The sequence below is a fragment of the Lichenostomus cassidix genome, chromosome 3 (assembly GCF_008360975.1).
Source record: "Lichenostomus cassidix isolate B80296 chromosome 3, HeHo_3.0, whole genome shotgun sequence".
In the NCBI taxonomy this organism is placed as follows: domain Eukaryota; kingdom Metazoa; phylum Chordata; class Aves; order Passeriformes; family Meliphagidae; genus Lichenostomus; species Lichenostomus cassidix.
In genome coordinates, this window is record NC_139483.1 from 47,839,322 (window position 1) to 47,865,337 (window position 26,016).

The 26,016-nt window shown below is 37.7% G+C and overlaps 1 protein-coding gene across 4 annotated transcripts in view; it reads right to left on the reverse strand.

Annotated features, from left to right (window-relative positions):
• The window catches only part of UTRN (utrophin), a 352,485-nt gene that overhangs the window by 252,419 nt on the left and 74,050 nt on the right, over positions 1-26,016 (reverse strand). For 3 of the 4 annotated variants that reach the window (XM_085055625.1, XM_085055626.1, XM_085055624.1), the window contains 17 exons: positions 25,370-25,447; positions 23,712-23,804; positions 22,673-22,845; positions 19,171-19,286; positions 17,947-18,110; positions 17,161-17,364; positions 16,656-16,837; positions 15,803-15,953; positions 14,213-14,332; positions 13,384-13,485; positions 10,276-10,383; positions 9,508-9,687; positions 8,051-8,217; positions 5,584-5,707; positions 3,744-3,831; positions 2,500-2,735; positions 2,052-2,232 (listed from right to left, as the gene is read on the reverse strand). In XM_085055625.1, the coding sequence (XP_084911751.1) occupies positions 2,052-2,232; positions 2,500-2,735; positions 3,744-3,831; positions 5,584-5,707; positions 8,051-8,217; positions 9,508-9,687; positions 10,276-10,383; positions 13,384-13,485; positions 14,213-14,332; positions 15,803-15,953; positions 16,656-16,837; positions 17,161-17,364; positions 17,947-18,110; positions 19,171-19,286; positions 22,673-22,845; positions 23,712-23,804; positions 25,370-25,447 (2,467 nt within the window). Of the gene's footprint in view, positions 1-2,051; positions 2,233-2,499; positions 2,736-3,743; positions 3,832-5,583; positions 5,708-8,050; positions 8,218-9,115; positions 9,285-9,507; positions 9,688-10,275; positions 10,384-13,383; positions 13,486-14,212; positions 14,333-15,802; positions 15,954-16,655; positions 16,838-17,160; positions 17,365-17,946; positions 18,111-19,170; positions 19,287-22,672; positions 22,846-23,711; positions 23,805-25,369; positions 25,448-26,016 lie in introns of those variants that run through there. The other variant, XM_085055627.1, reaches the window with a different exon arrangement.

Sequence of the window (26,016 nt, forward strand, 5' to 3'; positions counted from 1 at the left end):
AACACATAATAGTGTAATAGTAGGGTTTGTATTTTCATTGCTTTTTCACATTTTTTTACGTATTTACCCAAACAAACATAAAAATAGCAGCTTTCAGCCTGTTGCCAGAACAGAGCCACTATATAGGAACAGGAAAAAGGAAATTAAAGTGTGGATGGAGTATCTGCTTGCTATCTTCAACCACATCTCAAAATTTGTTTGATCCAGCCCTTTGTGGAATTCCAGGCAGGAGGCAGCACCTCACCAGCATTTCAGAATGAAAACAGCCAACTGGAATAACTGCAAACAGGATTTTGCCTGTAAGTCCTGTACTGTGGTATGCACATTCTCTGGCCTTGGATTCCCAAGCAATTTTGTTACTGCCACGTGAAAATTAATCTAAACCTTGTTCTGACTCCCCAGGTAGCTTTTCAACAGCTTACTGTACTACCATTTTTAAAAATGAGTCAGCATTTTCAGAGAGACTCAGAGTTAACTAGCTTCCTTTTGTCAAAAAGCCAGGATCAATTTAAGGTGGGGGAAAAGAAATTTAATAAAAAGCATATAGGTGCACTGTCACTAAACTGCAGCAAATCCTGAAGGAGAAGAAAATAGATAACATAGCCTCCCAATGACAAAAAAAGAGAGTCATTTCCTATTAAAAAAATGCCCATGGAGATGGGACTGAGTAGGACTCCATGAGGGAATTTTCAGAGGTTAAAAGAAGAGCCATGAAAGGAGCTGGCTTTCTGTCAGTCAAAGCCTGCCAAGTTCACAAATGCCTAAGTGACACCACCAGTTATTTCCACTAGTCACGTGGCTCTGGAAGTTTTTACCTTGCAGCAATTCAAAATATGCTGTAAATAAACTGCTGAAACCCTGAACTGACATTTCCCTCTGTTCTTCCGCAATATAATTTCTCTGCAGGTTGTCTCATTCAAAAAAATATACAAACACAAATTTAACATACTAGAATATATACAGTGTTTCTTCCAAGCAATAACTGGTTCAAGTATACCAATAACACCTCATGTGATGTATGGCAGAAAAAAACAAAAAGTATTTTTGCCATGTGGTGTATAATTACCAAAATATACAATACCAATAAAATCACTTACAAAAACATGAACTCCAAACAGGTATAAAACATCAACTGGTCACAGTAAGAATGAAAGCATACCCTTGTAATTTGAACATGGCTGACAGATACTTTATTCATACAGTTTTCTGCATGGATATAATTGAAGTATGCAGGCCTGGTGCAGCATGTTATATAGATGACCTAACAATTTAGTAATTGAGCCTATTTTTATTAGACACAGAATACAGTGCTAATGCTCTTCCATTTGGGGCTGTTAATAAGACACTTCCTCAAATTCCTCTGAAACAAAAACCAAGGGAAAAAATCTCTTTCAGGTCTGTGCTCTTCCTATTCAGCTGTAAAGTATTACCAGAACTACATATTTCATGCATTACATTTAAAATCCTTTAGAAACCAGCATGACTGGTTTGAATACTCATAATGAAATTTTTAATGCAACAACAACCCAAGTAGGAACTGCCTGAAAAGCAAGCCAGATTCCAAATCACTTCAAAGATGAAATTTCCAAAAGGAATTATGTATGACTAATGTGCTCAAAGCTATGAAAAAGAATAAATTTCACATGCGTACTTCCATTTTACAAGGTTCTTCTAATCTTCTGTTTTTCATTTCTAGAATTATTTATTTCTGTAAATGCCAGAGAGACACAGATTTTCAAACTACATTATCCACTTAAATATGTCTTGCTAAGTAGCTAAATAAAGTTTCAGAAATGTTGCATCCTTGCATAATCATTTTTAACACCATGGAATGATATATTTTTGAATTGTGCACAGAGGAGGCCATAGAAATAGTCTTCACTGTAAATACAATAATTTTGTCAGTTTGACCCAATGCCTAGCATAACCAATACAAAAATTCTACCGAAATTCAACAAGCTTTCAGTCAGCTCAGAACAAGCAAAAAAAAAAAACCGAAACACAAGTAAGCAGGAGGCTTTATGTTCACATACATATTTATATTTATTTACCTTTTTTCAGCTGTTTGTGACGTTCCTCTAGCTTCTGACAAGTCAACTTGAAGTGACCAAGAAAACCACTCAAGTTCTCCTGAATGAAACTTGGAGACATAGGCTGAGAGGTGAGTGTCTTGCAGGTGGCTTTCAGATGTTCCACCTGTGGACTCAGGCTTATAAGATAAGTTAACTCCTTCTGTAAGAGATTAAAACCAAAACCTAAATTCACACTTGCCCTGTAAACACAAGGACTTCAGTAAACTACTGCATCACAGCTTACCCATGTTACTAGGGTGACAACATTAAAGTACTTCTGTGACAGAGATACCAAAATTTTCCAGTCAAATCAGGTGCCCTCATGCTTTAGAAATTGAGTTATCTTACTGACTAAGCTAAGCTCCTCAGGGGCATCCTGTGCTTCTGACAGCTTCCAAACAAAATTAACAAGTCTTGCCAGACTTACCTGACATAAGTCTTTCAGGACTGCTGAGGACTGGGATGCTGAAGAAGCCTCATTTTTAAGCCAGTCTTCCTTCTCATGTAAAGTCTTCTCAAGCTCATTCATTTCCTTTAAATAAGCATTTATATCTTCCTGGTACTTTATCTTTCTGGCCACTTCTTCTAGACTTTGAACCACATCTTTCCACCCTGACAAAATTTTCTCCATCATAGATTTTATATCCACTGTAGGAAGACCTTCTACAAAGATTATACAAATTATCATTATATTAACTGCAACACATTTTCATTAACAGGCATTTAACCTTTCCTCTCTTCAAATACAAGTGTACTTTCACATTAACGTACAATACCTTTTCAGCCATCAGCTTCAGTGGGCAGTGGCACCCACTGTAATTGGGGCATACATGCAAAGCATCTGGCTGCAAAAAATGCGATTGCTGAGAGATTTCCATTTCCAATGGAAATCAGCATTTCACAAAAGGGATGCTGGTCAGTATGCAGGATAGTGATACCATCCTCTCTCCTGTCTGGACGCTACCAGTCATAGCAACTTCACCAGAAGTCAAGTGCATAGCAGATCTAAAAGACTGCATCTAGATGATATGAACATCTCCCTTATAGAGATCACATTTCATTAATGGAGCTTTGTCAACATGATACAAGATTTTGTCAATGGTTAAACATTCAGCTTTCATGGATGTCAATTAGAAGACCCAATGGATAAGTATTTTAATTAACCTTCTATCATTTTCTCAATAATAGAGACATCTCCCCTGCCTTTGAGCCATAAATTGCGACTGTGTCATTAAAAACACACTGACAGTTTTTACAAAAATAGATAAAACTATCAAAAAAGAGATACATATGTATCAAGCTTAAATTTGGCTTCAAAATTTTCACTTCTCTATAGCAGTTATATTTTAAAACCTTTACTTAAAATCAAACCACTTCTTCAAAAGCATGTAACTGACATTTTTACTGAAATAGAAATAATTTCTTAAAATCCTTAAAAGACTGCAGATGAACTCATGAACATTAATGAATAATAATATTGCTTTTCTATAAAGCTTTAATAAAAACAAAACACATAACTACTAGTAACAGTAAAAATGACTAATGAAGGAAAGAAAATGGATGGGGAAGGAATAACTTGCGATAGTTAACTGGAGATAATGTATTGCAATATTATTTCCCATCAACTCAACTGATTAAATCACAAAAGAGAAAAACCTCCAAGTGGCTTACCCTTTCCCATTTGATCCAAAAGAATGTGTCCACTCCGTTTCAGTTCATCTAATTTCTGGCTTTTTTCAGCTCTTTCCTTTTCAATCACCTTCAAAGTGAACCCCAAAAGAATACAGTGGCAGCAAGGGTTATTTTCCTTGACTTCCCTCTTTCCCCCAGTAGCATCTGTTTTCCCACTATTACCAAAAACACATCCAGTTTTCTTGGATACAACATATTCTAAGATGCATGTTAGTTCTGCTTGTTCAGAAAAAACAATGCAAAAGGAGTTAGTTCTCAGAAGTGCCAGGCATGCAAGAGATCAGTACAACAGTACCAGGAATATTGTTTAAAGGCTTGATGATCCCACAATGTGAAATAAGATAAACACCAGCTAAACAATGCACTTGTGATCAAAAATTCAACTGCAATTCTCTAATGTGAACCAGTGGAGAAAAGACCTTCTTAATAGTCTCTTCATTTCTACAGTTTCTACTGAGATTTCAAGTAGAAGGGAACAACTGACGTCTTCCCCAGAAGTCCAAATAGCAAGAATTACAGCACACTAGTATAGCATGCATTCTCATAAGCTCTAGTGCTTTACTCTCCTCCACAAAGATATGGAGAGGGAAATTCTCTGTGACTACAAAGGTTTTTAAAGGAACAAGCTCCTCCCACAAGTCATACATACTGGTCAGCATTCCTTTGTGAGTCAATCAGTAGAATACATCCACAGAGGAAAGACAAGTTCCTTGGCCTCAAGACCATAACTTGAATATCCTCTGTTATTACAACAAAGTATCTCCAAACTAAAATCTTTCTGAAACCCATGTCAAAGGTCATTACTCTGGTTTAGACTTGCTACAGCAAATTCATAAGAATGCACTTATTTGCACAGCTGGGGAGAACAAACTCTGTCCTATCCACTTACAGCCCAATCATTTAAAAACAGTGCTGTTCATGGGAACCTGGTGTTCATCTCAGAGCCTCTTTTTTAAAGAGTTATAAACATTCATAAAGACCTATAAATAAAATATTGGGATGGTTGTTTTGGTTTTTATTTCCAACAGTACTGCCATTCCAAACATTCCCACTGGCACCATTTTGCACTAGAGCTTTAAGGAAGAGGCTTCTTACACATATTTTTAAGTATCGTTTTTGATTTCAAAAGCAAATTCAGGTCCCACCAAAGCTTCAGTAAGCCTTCACTAACAGAGCATGCTCAAGGACCAAAAATAGGTAATAATACATTCCTGATAGAGAAGAAATAGAAAATGAAATGGCTGTCTCACAGCTCTCACAAGATTCTGCAAAATTATGGAGTCAGTCTTGAAGGTCAGCAATACTGTACACAAGCTGTAATACTCAGGTCTTCTCCAAAATTAAAAGAGGAAACAATGTGTCCAAGCACTATAACAACAAACCACTTTGGACCCTGGGTGGTACAATGTTTGAGGAGTGTCACAGAATGATTCAAGGGGTCTCAGGGCACCCCACTGGCCTATCTGTACCTAAATTATATAAGTAGTGTCAATCAAGGCCATTTCCAACTGTGAAACATGAAACCAAAATATGCTACTTAGTGTAAAGGATAATAATTCTGAAGACAGACATTTTGTCAGAATTCCAAAGGAGACATCAGTAATATATGTTTTTTAAATTTCCTACGGATTATGCAACAACACCAGCAAAAAATGTGTCCAGCTGGTCAGAGATTTCCATGTATGTCCAGTTTTGAAACTATTTAACTAAAGGACTTAATCCCCTCAAAGCATGTGGATCAGCTCACACCTCCAGCTGACAGCCAGCTTAGATACAAAGTATACTATTCACTGAAACATGCTCTATCTCCCCATTTTACCTTCAACTTTTCTTTCATGCTTGAAGTGTCTCTCATCTTCTTATATTCTTTGATGTCTGCAGCCTGAATGGCAGATTTTGATTTTGAAATCCAGTTCAAGAGCTCAGCACTTTCAGCATCAAACCTGGTTTAAAAGGTCAGACAGTTGTTTGTTTTTTTGGGGTTTGATTCCTTTTTTCCCCCCATTCAGTCACTCTGTCTTAAAAATCAAAAGCCTTAAAGTCCAGCACATTATTCAGTCCCAAACCAGCAAGACAAAATTTATGCTTCTCATATTACCACTCACAGGAAGTAGGGTAGAGACAGACTTTCAAAAGCCTACCATAATAAAAAATATACCCATGGTGTTAGCTTTCAGGAACAAATTGAGAATACATGGTGCATTTTACTTCTCCTTTTTTTGTTTTTTATACATAGCTTCACACAAATTGTAACTGTTTCTTTTAATATGTTAAAAACTAGATCTCTCAATGCCAAGTATTTGAAAGTAATAAACTAAACCTCAGGAACAAGACAAATAAGAATTGCAGTTCTAACTTTCGTAAGTCTGCAACACTATTTCATCTGAAGGAAAAGCTAACAGTGGCAGTGACAGCTGACAAACATTTTTGCAAACTTAGCTGACTAAAGATTAGCTTATAGCTTACTGGTTTTGTCTACAGTGGACTTGTCTATACTAACAACTTTCTTATGCCTTCAACCTCTAAGCAACAACCTAACACCACCAAAAAAACCCCAATCAACTCTCAAATGGACCAGTTCTGTACAGAATGTAAGAGATGGACAGATAAACAGGACAGAGCACAAGTTAGATCATATTAGAATTACATTACTTAACAATGTGAATCCTAACATGGAACAACTGCACCCCAATAAATGCAACTGTCAATCACTTTTAGTTTCTATGGCAAAACTAGCAGAATTCTACTTAATGGTCATTTGATGGTTTCAACATAAGCAAATGGAAATACACAAAAGCATCAGAAAATTTATAAACTCTTTTTACTAACCCTGTTTTTCATACTGTTTGAACTCTAGGAAAACAGATGACAGGTAAATCACTTTTGCTTTCAAAATCTAAAATAGATTGTACATCTCATGAGACACAGAGAAAGGACAGATGGATTGCTGACTGCTTTACTGCCCTGGGACACCGACACACACACACATCACCCACACCAGAGCTTAGAGGGTTTCACCAGTGTCCTCAAAAGGTTTTGGGCAGGTTCCTCACCCCTTGAAACCTCCACTCCTCCTCCAGAAAAAATAAATTAACATCTCTTCATTGTGCAAACATACATCACATAGCACAGCAACTCCCTAGTCTTGATGCAGCCTCTATCATATCTCTAAATGACCTGACAAAGATTTAAACCAGTGCCACTTCAAGGAAATGCTCATTTCCTCAGCCAAGCACAAAGAGCAAAATGTTGAGCATACAGCATTTAATTTCTTGATTTATCTTGAAACAATTCCTTTCGTTTTAAGTATGCTGTTTAATAAAGAGAATTCAACACAAGTTATTAAACATTGTTTAGCCTAAGAGGAGAGAAGCCTCAGGAAAACCTTATAGCAACCGTCCAGTACCTAAAGGGTGAGCTACAAGAAAAGTGGAGGGGGACTATCCAGAAGTGTATGGATAGGACAAGGAGTAACTTTTAAAGTGGAAGAGAGTATACTTAGATCACATATAAGGAAGAAATTCTTCAGTATGAAGGTTGTGAGATACTGGAGTAGGCTGCCCAGAGAAGCTGTGGATGCCCCATCTCTGGAAGTCTTCCAGACCCAGCTGGATGTGGCTCCAAACAACCCAGTCTAGTGGAAGGTGTCCCTGTCCATAGCAGGGAGGTTGGAATGAGATGATCTTTTAGGTCCCAGCCAGCCCAAATCGTTCTGTCTGTATTTGCAAACCTGCCAGCCACTCCAGAGCTACTTGTCAAAGGAGACATCACTGTAATATTATTCTTATTGCTAAATACAAGGGAGATGGAAAATACTTCTGAGCTTCTTTTTCTGTGCAGTTTCTCCCATTTTTCTCATATATTTTATGGAATTTAGTAATAAATAACAAATCAATCAAAATTCTTGGCACTTTCACACCACTTTTTATTGTTTTTCCTAAAGAAAGTAAATGTAATTCTATCTTTTCAGCAAAGGAGCTGAGGTACAAAGGACTGAAGACATGCTTCTATGAGAAACAAAACTCTCATTTCCCTTTGAAAGTAAGGGAAGCTATAGGTTTTCTGTTGCTCTGAAAACAAGACTGTATGTAACATTCCATTCCCATTCAAAGAATCACAGAATTGTTAGGGCTGGAAGGGACTGGAGATAACCTAGTGAAGTCCCCAAGTCCAACCTCACACCTGCAACTTAAGTGTTGCCCACTTGCACAAAAGAAGGACCAAAAGCCAAGACAGTCCCTGTAGTATCTAAGGAGCAATTGAAAATGGTGTTGACATATACTTACTTTTTCTTTGCTTCACTGTCCCCTGGAATTTGCCTTTTCTTTGGGAGTGGCGGTGGCGGCAACTCCTGTCTGGACTGTTTAGCCACTACCTGTTCCTTCAATGGTGTTTCTGCAGCAGTCTTCTGTGAAACCTGTGACATTCCTACACTTCCTACAGCTTGAGTTACCTACAGAAAATAATTTAGGGCAAGGATTACGTGCCATTATTACACAAGCTGAATTGTTTTTTCGTATTTTCTTTTATTCAGTCATAAAAGCCTCTTTATTCACTCCCACAAAGACACTACCACACCGAACCATCACGAGGCACCTTTATCATAGATGCACTCCAGAGAAAAATACCATTTTTCTCATTTTACAGATAGGAATCAAGCATCAAAATTCTCAGTTCAACTAGAATCATGCCAGTCCAAGTGAACTACAATTAAAAAAAATAGCAATATATGTATTTTCTTTCATAATGTGTTCACAGAAAGAACCAAGGTACTTGGACTTTATTAATAGCAATTTTACATTTTGTATTCTTATTCCATAAAACCAAGCCTAAATCTCATAAAGAGCTGATACACAGTGAATTTGACCTAAAAACTCACTCAAGTCAACAGAAACTTCCCATGCTCTTTATGGGGTTATAAGGTAAGTCCCAGGAGACTCAACCTGTAAGTTCTAAGTATGTGCTTGATATTTAAGGGAAGGGAAAGGACAGAGACAAGAATTGGCATTTTTGAGTGCTTTGACTCAAACACAAGAGCAAATTAAAGCCACATGGCTGAAATGAACCTCTACTCAGACTGCACATCTCATTCGCTATACACTAAATGGATCATGAATTAGTGCCATGGTCTTCACCATAACAACATATTAATATCACCAAAAAAAGCACATATGAGTTATAAAGCTCTCAAATAAAATTCTCACAGCAACCAGTAGGAATTCTGTCTAAATAAAAACATTACCAAGCACTCAAAATACTAAAATAAACATTGAACAATCCAGTTTGGCTATCATCATTACATGTCAAACAAACAACTGCTCTATTTTCAACAGATGAGAAATCATACTCACAGAGCATAAATACTTGTATGACTCCCATTTATTTATCTACTCTGGGGTTTGGGTTTTGCCTTTGTTTTCTTTTAGTATCAGATTTAATCCAGTCCCAGCACTCTTAGAATGTTTAAAGGCATTTGCATTGACTGTTAATACATGGCAAGCCTGCTTTACTCATCAGAAAAATGAAGCTTAATCTGTGTGAGAAAGGAGTAATAATACTGTCAGGTTAACAACTTGTGCTTTTGGAGACCAAAAACATGGACAGCTTTATGAGCCCCATGTGAAAAAGCACTCACCTACCTCTCTAGCCTGATGCCTGGGCAATTTTGCTGATACAGTTTCAGTGAAGTTTGCACACATACAGTAATATGAAAAGCTAAGAAGTAAATAAGCCTTGTAAATACCTGGTTAGAGTAATCCTCTAGCTTCTGAACCAAACTGTCCCACCTCTGAGTTAGTTCTTCTTGATCCTGATCAATTTTACTGGATGCTCTGCCATTCCCAAGGATTTGAGCCACATCCTGACCTAGTTCATTCAGCTGGTCTAGTGTTTGTCGTTTCATACCCATGTCTTCTTTTAAAATCTGTAGTTAAAAGATAAGATTAAAATATGACATCAAGTATTCTACTTCCCCTTAGCTTTAATTCCATGGCTAAGAGGTGAAGGGGGTTGAAAGGGTGAGACAGGGGTGAAAGATGTACTACCTGAGCCAGATGAACAGTTGTTTTGTGTAAAAAAAAAAAAAGCACTAACAGACTTTTTTTCAAGAGCCTATCCTTGAAACATCTCCTAGAGCAACCAGCAGTATCTCTTCAGTAACAGTTATAAATGATTAGTTCAGGTACAAGCTGCTCCAATGAAATAAAAAAAAACAACCACACCACAAACCTGTATTTTGGAATGCACAGCTGATTGCTGGCCTGCAATAAAATAGAAACCCTGTCAAAAATCTAGGATAACTGCTCCAGAGTTTGGCACACCAACATGGAATGGTCATGGAATAAATGGTACATACTTTTTTTAATTCAAGTGCAAGAATATGGCAAGGAGAGAATTTGGCCTGGCTTCTAATGTATCATCCATTCACAGCTTCTACTGGGGTCAGTCTAGGAATTTGCCACTCATCTAGTCTATGATATTTGATGGGATAGAGCAGGATAGCAATACTCACTGCTAGTTTTCGGACATTCACACTCAGGTCTGTTTGATCTTTAAAGTTGCTTGTCTGGACCTTACTCAAAGCCTCTTCTTTCTCAGTTAACCAAGCTTTCAATAAGCACTGCAGATCATAAGAAAAAATAGCACAAGAAAATGCCAAGATTGTCAAGCAGCTATTGACAATTGCTTCTTTAAGATCTTTGCATTCAAAGAACAATTCTGCAGTCTTTATATGCTGGAATTGCAGTTGACTTTAGTAAAAATAGTACATGAAAGAGGACAAAAATATCAGATTAGGGAAGTAAGCAATACTTCCAACAAAACAATTTCAACAAAGCCATTTCTCAATATATCAGAGCACACCTCCCCCAAAGTTATTTATAGCAAACAGATAACCACCATAAAACTAACACAGGACTTATAAATCATATTAGAATATATCAAAATGGCATGTATTCTTTGTTTTGTTTTCCACCCTTCTTCCTCTGAGACTCAAGCCCAGCTGTTACAAACATTTTCTCACAGAAGCTACACCACTTGTAATTCCTATTTCTTTTTAGTCCAGGCAGTTGATCAAAGACTCAGATACTAATTAGTCACCTCCCTGTTTATGGTACCTACCCTCAATACCAAAGTAACTTCAGCAAATCCAATTCATTAACTACTGGAAGCTGGAGTGGTCTGCTCTGAATAATTCTAACTCAGCGATCTTCAATTTTTTCAGTTTCTTTTTCTAGGAAACCTGTTCTGGGTCTCACTTCCCTTCAGTCACACAGCACTCCTGTAGTAACACCAGCAGTAACTGGCATCAAGTACCAGGAATGATTTTATGTATTCTGTATTATGTTCCCACATAATGCTGCTGCTGGACAGCAATCTCCATGGACTAGAATGCCCAGCTCTTTACCAAGTTCAGTTGCATAGCCATTGGTGCACTGCTGTTCTTCTGTTTAAAAATAAATCCTACAGAAAGACAGACCTTTTTGTTCTTTGAACAACACACTTTACAAGAGCCACTATGCTCCTCATTCTAGCTGTGTATTTTTGGCATTGCCCCAGAACTTAGTACAGCAACTCCGGGCAACAGGGCTGAGGCAATTTACTTTTCCAATGTAAACCAATATGCAAAATCTACAGACAGAAAATATGATGGTGGTGGAAATGCTATAAGGCTGTGAGAAAAAAAAATTATAACACCACATACTTTCTGGAAAAATCATGCTGGCATCCCAGCTAACATATTTTAGGCATAAGAGGAGCTCAAAAACCCTTCATGCATTCAGTTAATTTCTGCTAAATCAGCAGTCAAAGATAACTGTGCCCAGAAAACTGAAACATAATTACCACACTACTAAGAAGTCTCTGGCACTGATTGAGGAATTTGTTTCCTGAGTGGTAAGAATTGTGTTGACTTGACAATGTGGTGTACAAAACTTTCTAGGCTGCCACAAAAAGTCTGATGCATCACTGTTGCCCATCTCTCCATGTGGTTGGGCAAAATAGAAAATGTTTGTACCTAAGGGGTTTAGTGACTTTTTTGTTATCAAAGTGTTTGTATTCAATTTTTAAGTAATTTCAGACTGTAATTTTTGTAAGTCACTTGATCATTCTTGACAATCTGTAATTCAAACCTGTCAGTAATAAATGCATTGTTCAGGTGAACAATGAGTACAAACAGGCTCATCTAAACCACTCAAAACAAATTTCTATTTCCTTATTATTTGCTATCTGACATTCTACATTAAACACACCAGTTTCACTTTTACAGAGTAACAGTTACACACAAAAAATCTGACTGCAAAAGCAACTCCAACAGAATATCTCACTTTTAAGAGTATTGTAACAGTCAATGAGTGGTCCCCAAATAAATGTACATGTAGAAGAGGAAAGAAACATGTTGACATGATGACATAGAATCATCAAAACTAAGAGCACTTGAAGTCCATACCTCAAACATACACAGCAAGGATTTGGGGGAAATTCTTATTTCTCAACTCCAAGTTACCACACCCAAGAGTTGCCAGCAAACATTAGCACACAATTTTCTGGATATACATACACAGGTGACAAAGCATCATTTTAAAAAACATATATAAACAGATACTTGGCATGGGATAAACTAGAATCTTAACCTTGGGTCCTTAATAACAACAAGGTATCATGAGCCACGAATTCAGCTTATCAATATACTACAAACAGATATGGGAGGGGTAAGGGAGAAACACATATGCAGCCCCAAAGAATGCAGACAAAACATTCTTGTCAAAGAAACCAGGCTGCAACTGATACCAGCAGCTCTACCAGCACTGTTCTACTTCTTTCAAATGTCTAAACAATCTGTGAGTAGTGCAATGTTTAAACAATAGCCTACAGTGATTAATATCATCATTTAAGAAAAAAAATCAATTTCAGTAAAACCTTCAAAGAAAAAAACATCAAATATATTAAGCTGAGACACGAAACAAGCTCTAGTACTAGGCATGCAAACATAGCACATGTAGCTGTGCTACCATATTTTTATGCCACTTAATTTGTGTTTAATGTATATGTAAAATATGTGATATCAAAGGAAGAAAACACTCACAGTGCCATCTTCTCCATAATTCAACTGTTCACCTGAACTCAGCAAAATGAAACAAGCTGCATGCTTTGCAATATTGACCAAATGCTTGATGTTACTAGTTTTTCAAATAGTTACCTATTGATCAGTCTTGCACAATTGTGTACATGTTTTTATGCTGGAAGCACATATTCCTTAATTAGTAAAATTTCTATAATTACAAAACTAGCAGATAGCAAACTGACCAATGAATTTTCAAAGTATCGCAGATATTCTCAATTCTTGGCCATTTGGCAAGATAACTTAGAAATTATTTTATAAGGTGTTATGAACTTTCATTCTTAAACTTTGGAAAAATACTCCTCTTCCACTTCAGAGCTTCTCTACTCCTCAAAAAACACTGGGAACCCAAAAAGTAACAAAATCTACATTTTCAAGGTTTCTTTTCTATTAGTCGCTCAACCTTAGTCAGGGTTTTGATTGTTTGGGTTTTTTTGCTTTTTTGGTTTTTCCCCCTCCACAAATCAACCAGTCACCCTGAGAAACTGAACAGCGACTCACCTGTTCTTCCAGCAGCTCCTGCCATAAAAGCTGAATTTCTTGCAGCTTGACCCGCCGATCCTCAGTCCAACGGCAAACTGCTGTCCACCGCTCACCAAGCCTCTACAAAAGCACAAAACACTCAGGAATAATCATAAACCTCACAGAGAAACTCCAAAATCAGATATTCAAAAGTGTAATTTCTACTTCACATTAACTTCTTGTTACATTGCATCTACTTCTCTTTCCATTATTGCTGTATTGCACAGAGCTGGTGATTAACACTTTCAAAAACATTCACCTGTGGCCTTAACTCTGCTTTTGCTCAGGTCTTTGAGCTATTTGATTGACTTAAAAAGGAGTAAACAAAGTAGCATGAATTCTGTCTGCAAAAATTCTGTCTCACACTCACTATACTTCAGTCCAAACTGACAGGAAATACTTCATATGATATTCCCTAGATAAATTGTGTTCATGTCTTCAAATATTTTTCCTATCAGATTTTAACTTCCTATGGAAAATAACTTACATGAAATAAGAGTTGTGCTATGTATCTTCCATTTAATGAGACTGCTGAAAGGATACACTACACAAGTACCCAAGTCACTGGCAGTGCAAACAGTTTGACTAATCAGGAATTGAGCTTGAAAGTCACCAAAGCAATTTGGCAGGTTTTAGTTTGAGCTAATTTAATAATTCTTTAAGTTATTATTACTCCTAAAGAAAGTATTATTTTAAATTACTTTCTAAGATAAATGGTCTTTCAACACAAAAGTGTTGATTAAAATTACATGCAAATATTTTAAGTGCCTAATACTACAATTTAAAGTAGAGGGCTCTAAGATTTTACCTGCAATTGCTCCTCCAGAACAGCTGTTGCACTTTCCCCACTGCTTTCATCAACAATGACCACCATGTGTGTTAGGGAGTTGACCTTCACCTGCTCTGCCTCTAGGTCACTCTGCAGGCTCTACAAGAAAAAAATCAGAGGTTACCAACTTTCAATACATTTATTAATCTGTTATTTTGGCCAGAGTGGCTATCACAGCTGCTGTGGCAAAAGAATTTTTGTACTTCAGATTCAACAGTTAAGCACAGATCCTACCGCTGGAAATCCCTGCAGAGTTTAAATAAATGTAAGCAAAAGGCTGCTGGCAAACACAAAACCATTCTGTTAAAATGATGGAAAAGATTGAGTACTTTAAGTCATATGCCCCATACGTGACTAGGAGGATCATATGACAACTGCATTGACTTTTGATGTCTCATGTTATAGGTAAGAAAGCTTAAGTGCTTCTACACAAAGCTGCTACTGTTAATAAGAGAGTAACATAGGACAGGCCAAACAGAAATCATTAAGAACACTCATCTTTAAGAGTTGACAATATAATTCTCATAAGTATCAACAGTGCAATAACTGACCATGATGCTCCTAATAGTAGTCAAAAAATAATGGTCGATAGTCAAATAATAGTCAAAAAATGCAGAAATCATGCAGTTCTGATTAGTTTATAACAATCTGCACATTTAAATATTCATACCACTTCTAGAAGAAGAGATTCCATGGTTAAAGCCTACTACAAAATATCTCTGCAAGATCAATCCACCTTTACAGTACTGTAAATGTCACTTTTTATCCCAGCATATCCTAAGATACTCTATGAAACACATGCTTCAAACTCCCCAGACTCTAAAAACAAAGGAAAGAATGTAAATGTGGGACAGGAAACTACGCAGACTTAAAATACTCCACTGTTCTTGTTCTGTGAGGTATGTCCCATGCTGGGAAGAAGGTCAAACCTCAGCGCTGAGCATGAAAACTAAAGCTGCAACTGCGAAAAATATCAAAAGGACATCTTTCTCCTTCAGGAAAACATTGCAGGATAGAAAGGCTAGACTTGCACCCAAAAATTCAATTGAGAGAAAAAACACTTGCAAAATATTGCACACATCAGAAAGCAGTGTCTAAGCACCCCCTTAGAATGCAATCCATGTAAAAGCAGGGACTGCAATCAGTAACTTGGAAGGCCCTGATCATTTTAACTCCCACATCATTTTAATGTGCAAGTCTCAAGCAGGCTTTAGCACTGCCTGCCAGTCATTAAGGGCAAGTTTATCCACAGTCCCTTTCACACTGTTCCTCATATCAACAGTTTAACAGGAGAGGCCTTATTCTCTGCACACAGTAAGGGTTACAATTTTCCTTAAAAGTTTCACTTCCTGCATGAAGCAAATACAATAGTTCCTGCTACTCAGCAGTGCTCAAGCATTCAGTAAGACTTCTAATTCCTTTCTACACCATCATCATTCTTTCTCAAACACCAAATGCAGCCATATATTACTTCAGACACAATTAAATTTCTCAATTAAGGAATCCACCAATGTACACATCTTTCAAATACTTCTCTTATATATATTACGTTACAGGCAAAAGGTTTACCTTATGTTCTTCCAGCTGTTTTTGAAGTGACTCCAAATCTTCCGCTAAGAGCTGAGATTCCATCTTCTGAATGCGCTCTTCTGTGACTGTCAGCCAGTCAGACAGCTGCTGCAACTGCTGCTTCTGGAGCTCCATCAGCATGTCATGCAGGCTGCAGGGGGAAGCACAGAGTCATTTCAGGAACAGCTTTCCCAAGGAAAGGAACTAAATTCTAGTTCATATAGGAAAGAAGCAAGGCCATACATAGAACAGTTACCTACCATCAAACAAGATTTTCACCATTAAGCTAAGGGTAAGTATCTTTGTTTCTTTCTCAATAAAAAAAATGTTCATGAGTTATGAAATTTATATCAGGGATGATTTCTTCCAACAGGTGTTTGCTGCTAATAAATTCTCTGCTGAGAGTCACAACAAAATGCAGTTTCTCCCTTGATGTGCAGCTCCTACCTTTGGTAACTCACATGTAGGGAAAAAATTCTTCAAAATGCCTTTTAGTTGTGTAAATACCCATAGATATCCACATCCACTGTACACTTTATTGAGAAACTTAAATATGTTTTTAATATTCTTTCAGTGGTTTATGTAACTACTGCATTCAAATACCTAATACTTAATCTGGCACATCTACATAATTCACAAAATACTTCACACAATGATAAGACAAATCCCAATCAGTTATACTCATTCCTTTTGTTTCACCTTGGAAGGTATGAAGGTGGATTTTATGACACAAACTGAAAAGCTGATTTAAAAAAAAGTCTTACAAACAGAGGCAAATCAAATTCTCCAAGACACAGCAAGCACCAGAGGTCAGTCCTACACCTCTAGAAGAGGTTCTGTGCCATGAACTCACCGGGACTGCCTGTCCATGCTCTCCACCCTGAGTTCCTCCCAGCGGGAATTCAGCAGCAGCATTTGCTCCTGGATCTCAAACTCTTCTTCAGGTGACAGATTGCCCTGGGCCACCAGTTGGTTTCCAGCCTGCAGAACATTGCCCACACTGCTCTGGTGTGCAGTCAGTTCCATCATAAAACCCTGGAAATGGTACAAGCAGACATCACTCTGAGGTCCTACCAGAGTTCACGACTTGGTAAATATCCTAAAAAATTATCATGTTTGAAACAGTGCTGTAGAATGAGCTGGCAACATCAAATGCACAAGGATGGCAGACCTGTTCTTTTCCCTGACACAAGATTTCCCATGAGCTACAAAAATTCTGGATCCAGTAAAACAGAGAAAAAAAAAGCTGACCGCTTTCATCTTGAATAAGGACTAGGAAATGGAAGTTCTGCAGCTTATACACACACACATTGGAAAAAAAAAAAACCAAAACAAAAGAATTTTCAAGAGAAGCTTACTTCATGGGTGGAAAATTGTTCTTTGACTTCCTCAACATCACCAGATATTTCCTCCTGTTCCCGAAATGCATCCTCGGCTGACAGCAGCCATGTAAGAACTTCTTCCAGAGCAACTTGGTAGCTATCCAAGTCCATATCCACCTCTGTCACTGTGCTAGGAGTCTCTGCTCTAGAACTGTCCTGGTCTTCTTCAAGTGCTACAGTCTAAGCAACCAAGAGGAAAGTGATGTCTTAGAGGTGCACAGAAGATGCCCACCCAAATGGTATTAAAAATAAAACAGCTAAGATCTCTTAATCTTTCATAAAATGTTAAAAGCAAACATTAGATACGTTTTAATGAGAAAGGTCAAAGTCACTATATTAAAAGGAAAGTTCATTAGTAAATAACCTGGATAGAAAGTATAACTTTAATCTTGCTCTCTCGACAGTGAATCTCAAAACCAATGAAAACCCCACCACTACCACTAACCACAAGTTCCATGGTAAATTCAGTTAAAGATTCTGGACCACCCTCTTCAGCTGATCAAGACACATGAAACAAAGCAGCAAAAAAAAGCAGCATAACACAAATGGAACTTTATACCTCAATACATAGGATTTTGTACATGTATCAGAAAAGGAACAGGAAGACAGAAAGCCTGAAGTTAACGACAAAGAAGATGGTATGATTTTTCATATTTTCCCAGTTGTGTTGCCCAAGTCAGAAGGCATGTTCCAGAGATAACTGACAAACAAAGATCAGCTGAAATAACTCAAGAAAAGAAGGGCTGACTTTGACAAACACACCTGCTGCATGCTGAATTCTCCACTCTCACATTCCTGCTTGTATCTCCTTGGAAGAGTTTCTACCTCCCGAATGTCTTCCATTGTTACTTGCTTAGGAAGGACCTCAAACAAAGAAGTTAAATACATAATAATGGACTTTTTGTCTGGAAGCTGTACAGCAACATCTGCAACAAAAAGATAGAACACGAAGAAAAATAAATGAAAAAAATTTTTTAAATCATTACATAGAACACAGGTAACAATCCACATATTGTACAAATCTCAGATTCTCCTATTAAGTAACCTTTTGAAAGGTTTTAACATGGATACTAGGTTTGACATGCATTAAAAGTAGCATGAAGGAGGAAAAAAGATTTAAAAATAAGTTTTCTACATTTGGAAGTGAATTCACATTACAAGTCTTAATCTTTTTGAATTAAGAGCCCAGACTTGAAGGTACTAAGGAATAAAATCCTTCTGGTGAAAATTGTTCTGAATCATCTCCCAAGCAGAGAGGCAGTTCAAGGACAGTATCCTACACAAATATTTCCAGTAAGGCTCTAACCCCCTTCCCATTGTTGGTCAGTTAATTTTCTTATTTTTCACACTGGAAAGAGTTTCATTGACCCAGGTTCAATTTTCTTGGGTTATGAGCAGTACCCATTCAGTTAATAACTTCTTTTTTTCATAAGAAGCTGATGCTTGAATCTAAAAAGTTTCTGAGCTTGTCTCACAGAATGAACCTTTGGAGGCTCACTTCAAAAGAGAGCAACAGCTCAGTATTTTAAAAAGGAGCCGTAAAGGTTTCCTGGAAAGCATTCCTAGACAGAATGTATTCACAGCACTGGCAGCTACTGCTACTAAGTGTGTAGGTAAAGAATAGATTAGGAGCTCTTAAACCATCCCAATCTACATAATGTCCTACTGCATCTGAAATGCACACTCCCCTGCAGCACTACTCCTACCTAAAACAAAACCAAGTCAGGGTACCAACTTCATCTTCCTTTATACAGTCTCTTGATGGAAAGTCTACCCAAGCCTTAATATTCAAACCACCAAAGCCTACATATGCACAGACACACCTTTACCCTACAAGTTATTTTAAATCCAAATTTAAAGGCTTGAAATAAAACAGCACTGCACAGAGCTGATGGAATTTTTATTCACACTTAGTATCAATAGAAGAAATTTCTTTCAAGAAAGCTCAAAAAAGGCTTCTTGTCAAGTAAAATAACTACATCCCACCTTCAGGATCCAACAGTTTCTCAATTCCTAAGTGGTTCTTGGCCATGCTGAAAGCATTTTCCAGTCTCTCAATTGGAGTCATCTTTGTAACTTTATCCCAGCTGAACAGCTCAGGTCTAAAAATAAAAGCAAAACAAGGAAGAAAGCAGATTTTATCCAAAAGAAAATTCCATATAATACAGAACATCAAATTACAGATATGATGGTAGCTACCTGAGTAATATAATCATACACAAATATACAAAATACCAACATAAGTGCATATACATAAATGTATAAAAAAGCACACATTTTTACTTATTAGTGAGAATCTGACAATCACAAATTAATTGACTGCATGTCCACAGCAACATCCACCTGCCATTCTGTATGTCCTAAACATAAAGTCATTGACTGCAACAGATCAAATACCACTAGCAAGGACAAAAGCTTTGTTTAAAATTTATCCCAGAACCAGATTTCCTCAACTTTTTCTTTCATAGCATTACTGTTACTACACATTTTCTGCATCAGGCACTGCTGGGTAATCAAGAATCACTATTCCTAGAAAAACTCATTCCAAACTTGTGATGTGGCTCAGTGACCACCTCAGGCCATCACAACCAGGAGAAACAGCAATCTCCAACCCACTAACTCACCGTTTCCCATGGTCTCTTTTCCCACAGTAACAAAATACAAGAAAACACCCTATCACAAGTGCTCACCAGTCTCAATGCAAATCAGGCCAAGGAGCTGATCAATTTGCAGTGCCAGCAGCCTTCATCTACGGTCAGTGTTAAACTAAGGACATCTCCAGCCCAGCTGTGTACCCAAAACACACTGGTGGGTCTCAAGAGGAAAGAGTAGGGCACCCAGCAGGAAGCAGAGGGAGCAAACAGGGCCCATTCCTAGCGGAACCTACACCAATGGGGCATCATCAGCCAAGTGCTGCAGCAGCACAGCTGGCAGAGCCACTAAACACCTTCCATTATCCTGCAATAATGGCTTCTCATCAAAACACTGCTATTGATTCTGTACTTTATAGAACTTGAGGAGGAAGAAGATGGGCTTGCCTTTAATTCTTTTAATATTTTATTCAGTTGTAAATTGACCTAAGAGTATCCTTTATCATCTGTCAAGTCATTACGTTTTTGAAACAGGAAGGCCATAAGTCAACAGTCTAAGAAGCAAAACGCCAGAAGAAAGCAGGGCGAACAGGAACAAAGATGCATACAAGCTCAAGGAATATTGTACATTCATGCAAAAGCAACAAGGATAATAACAGATTCATGTAAATCTTTAGTAGATGCTCTGACTTTGAAAACAAATGTTTTAATAAATCACAACTAGATACTTAAGAGTGAGAAAATCGAACCAAAAAGCCAAATTCAATTCAAAGAGGAACTAAGCTAATGTTAGTAAATGAAAGAGACCAGTACAGTAAAACACTAATTAAATTATATGATGTAACAGGTTACTTATGCTTTGCAGGTGTTACAAAGGTATTAGATATTGTAGTCAAGAGGTAGTACAACTAACAATTGTTGATAGAGACATAAATAGAAAAAAATATATTAAATCTCTTAATGGAATCCATGGATATTCTCCTCTTAAGTGTCATACTAAACTAAAATTAAAAAAGGAGTATTGAAAAATGCCCCTCAGGTAGAGAAGCACTACTGTCTGGGTGAGCTAAATAGCTTTGTTGTTCTACCACTTCTCCAATCTCCTTGTTCCTTACAATTGCTTTTAAAGTCTCTCCTTCGAGGCTGAAAAGAGAAACCCAGCTCAAAAGACTTCTCAAAAATCTCTTTTGAGATTTCTCAAAAGTGTGGGGCAAATGATGTTTCCCCAACTAAAGGACTTGTGCCTAGGGACAACAAAGTTGAATTCTGACATGCCAGCACTTGTCAGGCTCCAAGGAATAGGGAATAAAAGGCTCAGACTCAGATTTTAAGAAGCCACAGGAAAGTGCAGTTACTCAGTCAAAGCTTTTGAGCTGGGGCTTTTGCTACCTAATGGTGCTCTGAAAAGGGCAGACAGACTTGAGACCTTGCAAAGCCTAAGTCATAACAAAATAAGGACCACAAACAGTCTAAAACTAATTTTGCTGATTCTCTCCTTCTGCTTCCCTCAGATCACCTAGGTCTCATTTGCATCTAAAGCTGGCACACTCCCCATCACAAAACTTCACACACTCAGCAGCAGAGCAAGGCCACTACAGGCAGTTGTGCTGGTAGGAAAATCACTACTACTGCTCACACCATCCAGAGAAGGGACTTAGTGATACTTCTGGTAAATTCCAGTGAGACCTTTGCTAGTATTGGTGTCTTTGCACAACAGTCCTTCCAAACTTGCAGAAGCCCTCAGTGTGGTGCAGGCCTTTCTTACACATCAGTACAGGCTGAACACAAGCCAACTCTGGTCCAGAAGGCACATAGATATTTCAGGGCAGACTGTCCTGAAGCCAGCGAGTCTGTGACAGAGCCTAGTGCAGTCAGCACCAGTCAAATGGGCACTTAAGAGCAGAGAGTGGCAGGCTCAAAGTGAATGTATGTTCTGCAAACACTTCGCTTCTGATGGGTATAAACATGCGTGTTTGTAAAGCATTTGCTGTGTCAAATACCTGGTGGCCAGGAGGTACAGTTAAATTCTAGAAACCAGCACACCATTTCAATATTAAAATGGTTATTTATGGGTGAGAACAGTCAGACCTTGCAAAGCAAAGAGATGACTTCATTTAAGGGACACTGGATTAGAATGAATTGCCCAGTAGATCTCAAAGAAGTTTTTTTTAAAAATAAGTTTAAAAAAGTATGCAAGTTTAATAGAATCTTTAATGATGATTTATTTCAACTACTGAAGAGTTCTTCAAAAATCAGAAAGAACACAAAAGATCTGTGCAAAGAAGGTTTAATGCTATTCCTTATAAAGTATAATGAACAAACTAAAGGATATGTTACAGATACCTGAAGTGTTCTATTACCCTTTGATATTCTGCCCAACAGTTCTCCTAAAGGAACTGCATACATTTTCTTTCAAGCAAGATATATTAAACACCAGAAAAGCAACAGTCTCTCATTCCTTCATCTTTAACCTTCTGTATCTTCTTACTGAAATCACATAGCAATCTCCAAGGGAAGAAATGTTTCTATTTGCAGAGGAGGGTGCGCACAAGGAAGGAAGTACAGATGAAGGAGATGGTCAATTCCCCCTTCCCCCGCAGAGACCCTTTCAGTATGTTCGCTGTAAAATGCATACCAAGTGGGATGTAAATCCACCCCAATTAGCAAGTGTTTGTGCATGTGTAGGAACTCAGTGTTACACTCCTGCCTTGGCTCCAGCCTTTTTAAGGCTCTGGCAATGTCCCACCACTGTTATTGTTACCACAACAAAAGACAAACAAGAAACCTGGACAATGAATCACTGAAATAGGCTAGAAGCTGTCAAATGCTCAAGCATGAAGACCCAGGAAAAAAGCTGTTTACTTCACTAGGTAGAAGATAGGCGGTTTGCTACTTACTTGTGTCTATGAATTACAGCATTAAAGGCAAGTCCATCAGCCCAGCTTGTGGTGAAGTTCAAAACGTTGACCTGACTGTAAGGTCTCGTGGACTGCCGAACCCAGCTCAGCAGTATCTTCTCACTGTTGGTCTGCTGCAAATCTGACATGATGTTCTTCATTACATCTTTCACCTGCAAGACAGCAACAGCTGCACCTTACAGACAAATGCCCCACTCTCCCTCCTTACAAAACCAAAATACTTCACAAATCGTTAAAGAGTCTTCCCCATGAAAAGCTATGAATCCAACTGAAATTCTTCACATGAAACTTGGGAGCAGCAGTCTTCAGGCCATCTTTGCACTCTACTGAATACTGAAAACCCAATGATGCTTTGTGTAATAATGACAAATTACTCCTATATTACAATCCACCCTCTCTCCTTGGTGCTGTCTGCACTAAGCATAGGGAGTAATACTCCCCAATGCCTCGTGCTGTGGTTCCACCACGAAACAAACTCCAAAAATACAGTTTGTATAGGTTTACTGCAAGAAGAGGATGTCTGCTTATCCAACCAAAGTAGTTCGTTGTTTGGATACTAGTCATACACATCTGCCAATGTCTCTCCAAGCAAATTCAGTGATGTTCCCAGATCCTTGGATAAACCAGGAGCAATTCAATCTACGAGACTAACAGACCTACAGAGCAGCTGTAAGACACAAGGCAAACACAGCTACCTAAACAGTAAAACTCTACGTGCCTCAAGCCCTTGAGGAAGGAATATAAATTCAATGCTTCAGCCTGAAAAGCCTCTCTGCAATTAACACCAGCAGGAACTAAACTGAGCAGCTGAGTATGACTGGGCACATACGAGAACACAGATCATGGGAGGCAGCCAATAGACTGAGAGCAGAAACCAAATACTGGCCTGCCTTTATTTACCAGCCCAAAATAGAAGCAGTATTTTTTGCCACCAAAAGCCTGGGAAGATTTGCGAAAATCCCAGCAGAACAATGTACATGATTCCTGGAAAGGAAGAGATCTCACAGCAGCCTCTCACCTGCCAGTGCAAGATAATGCTCCACAGCAGCCCCAGAGTCAGCTTGTGATTTCCATCAACGATGTCAGTTCCTCCAATATTCACCAACTCCACCTGGAAAGGTTGGATCAACTCTCTATTAAACACTGTTATCATAGCTTCAAGTCACAACCCCACCCCACATCCCTGACTCTCCAGCCAAGTATTTCCAAGTGCTCTGAAATAAAAAGCAGTTAAAGAGAAAAGCAGAGTTGACAGAGAACTGTTAATCTGAATTTCTCATGATTGGTCCCAATTTTTTTTTTTAATTTGATTGACAAATCAATAAAGTTGAAATTCCTTACTCAGAACCATTCTGCTACAAGGATGACGTTCACAGGATCACTTGATCACCTACAGCCTAGTTTGTCTGATCCTTGCAATATATATTTAAACACTTTCATAAATTATTTCACAGGTTATGAATATTGCATAGCCCACAAACTCTCAAGCAACAGAATGCAATTGCTTCTCCGTGGATGTCTTTTCCCTCCACTGTAACACACAACACACTTTCTATTTAAGCTAAATAGTAGGCATAAATCAAGTGCATGACCTTAACAACCTTCAGCTAACTAAGGCCGTTTAGTTCCAGAAACCCAGATCTGTCAGCTTAAGGAAGAAAAGATTAATGACTGCAATTCAGTATTGTTTCATTTATTGTTATAAAAAAATTAATCAATTTCAAGCTGAAAAAACCCATTATTAATCCTTTAAAAAGTTGATCGATATTTACAGTACCTCAAAGAACAAAAACAAACAACCCACTGCTAGCTTTGTCTGTTTCCAAGAAATATGACACTAGTCCACCAACACAGAGGGGAAATTGCAGTATAATAGAGCATGTTGGTATCACTCTTCAATCAGCAGTTTATATAAATATGTCCATGCCTTCTTGTATTTGATGCATTTTATTGCCAAAATGTTTTTATAAAGTTATTTTAGTGCCCTGACATTCACAAATAGAAATTCTAACTATAGAGAGCACATTTGTCAGGAATCGTTCTTCAAAAAAAAGGAAGAAAAACTAAAATCACCTTACTATAGCACTACAGTCTTCCAGGCAGTAAAAACAAATATTAAGCCAAATACTTATTTTTATTTTTCTTAAAGGAAGATTTGATTTTGTTTGCTTGTTTTTTCTTTTGATCAATTACCGAAGCTGCAAATTAGAAACAGTAAATGTTTGACACAGAGCTGACAGAAGTCAATGAAAAGACGTTCCTGGGAACTGAGAGCAGGACATGAAAAAGAGAGCCATGAAACCTGCCACCCCCTTATAGATTTCTGCACAACTTATGCAGCATTACTGGAAATTAGTCTTTTGTCCTGTTGTGTTCATCAGCTATGAATAGCAAAGCTTCAAAGAAGGTTTTTCTAGGGAGCTGCACACATCTGAAAAAAACCACACGTATGTGATTGAGTTAATACCACTATTAAGTTTGCATTTTAAGATCTCACAAAACTGCCGGAGACTGAAATTCTATATCAGGAAAGAAACTATGAACAGTTCACCCATTTAACTGAATTCTCAATTTAGGTTAAAAAAAAAAAAATCTTTATTCTCTGTATTCTGAACTCATTTAGACACACAAATAAACCAAAGAATCTCTCAAAATGTTGTGTAAAAACATGCTCACATTGTTCTGATGCAAGACTTGCAGTACTCGGTTGACGTTATTTAAGGCATGTACTCGTGTAGAACCTCGTTCTTTAGGCTGAAAATAAAAAGTTACAACAACTTAATTCTTCAAAAGTTACAACACTAATTCTGTTCAACATCAGAATTAATTGACATACCAAAAAAAATTAGAGAAAAATGAAAAATTCTCCAGATTTTAACTTTTTTTTAGTAGTGATAAAGAAAACTAAACAAGATCATCCACAACAATTCCAAAATGAAAACAGGTCAGAACAATATTCCCCAATTCAAGGCACAGGACAGGCCATGGATTCAGAATGTGTTTCAGCTCATCTTCAGTTAGTCCAAAATTTTTATTCCCAGCATCTACAGAACTATCAACTGGGAATGCAAAAGCAAAGGGAGAGTTCCTGAGGAAAATCTGAGGCTTTTGAACATTTGCCAGAGTAGTTGAAATTTTTTGGCTCTCAAGAGAGAACAAGCAGCAATTTGTTTTTCTGGCACCAAAAGCCTGCTAAATCTTTGCATGCTGGAAAGAAGTTATGCTTCCTGACTTTCCCTTCCTTTTAATATCAGGGCGAATAAGAAAAAACACCCCACAACCAAAAAAAACCCACCAAAAAAACCCAAACCTTCAACTCTTGA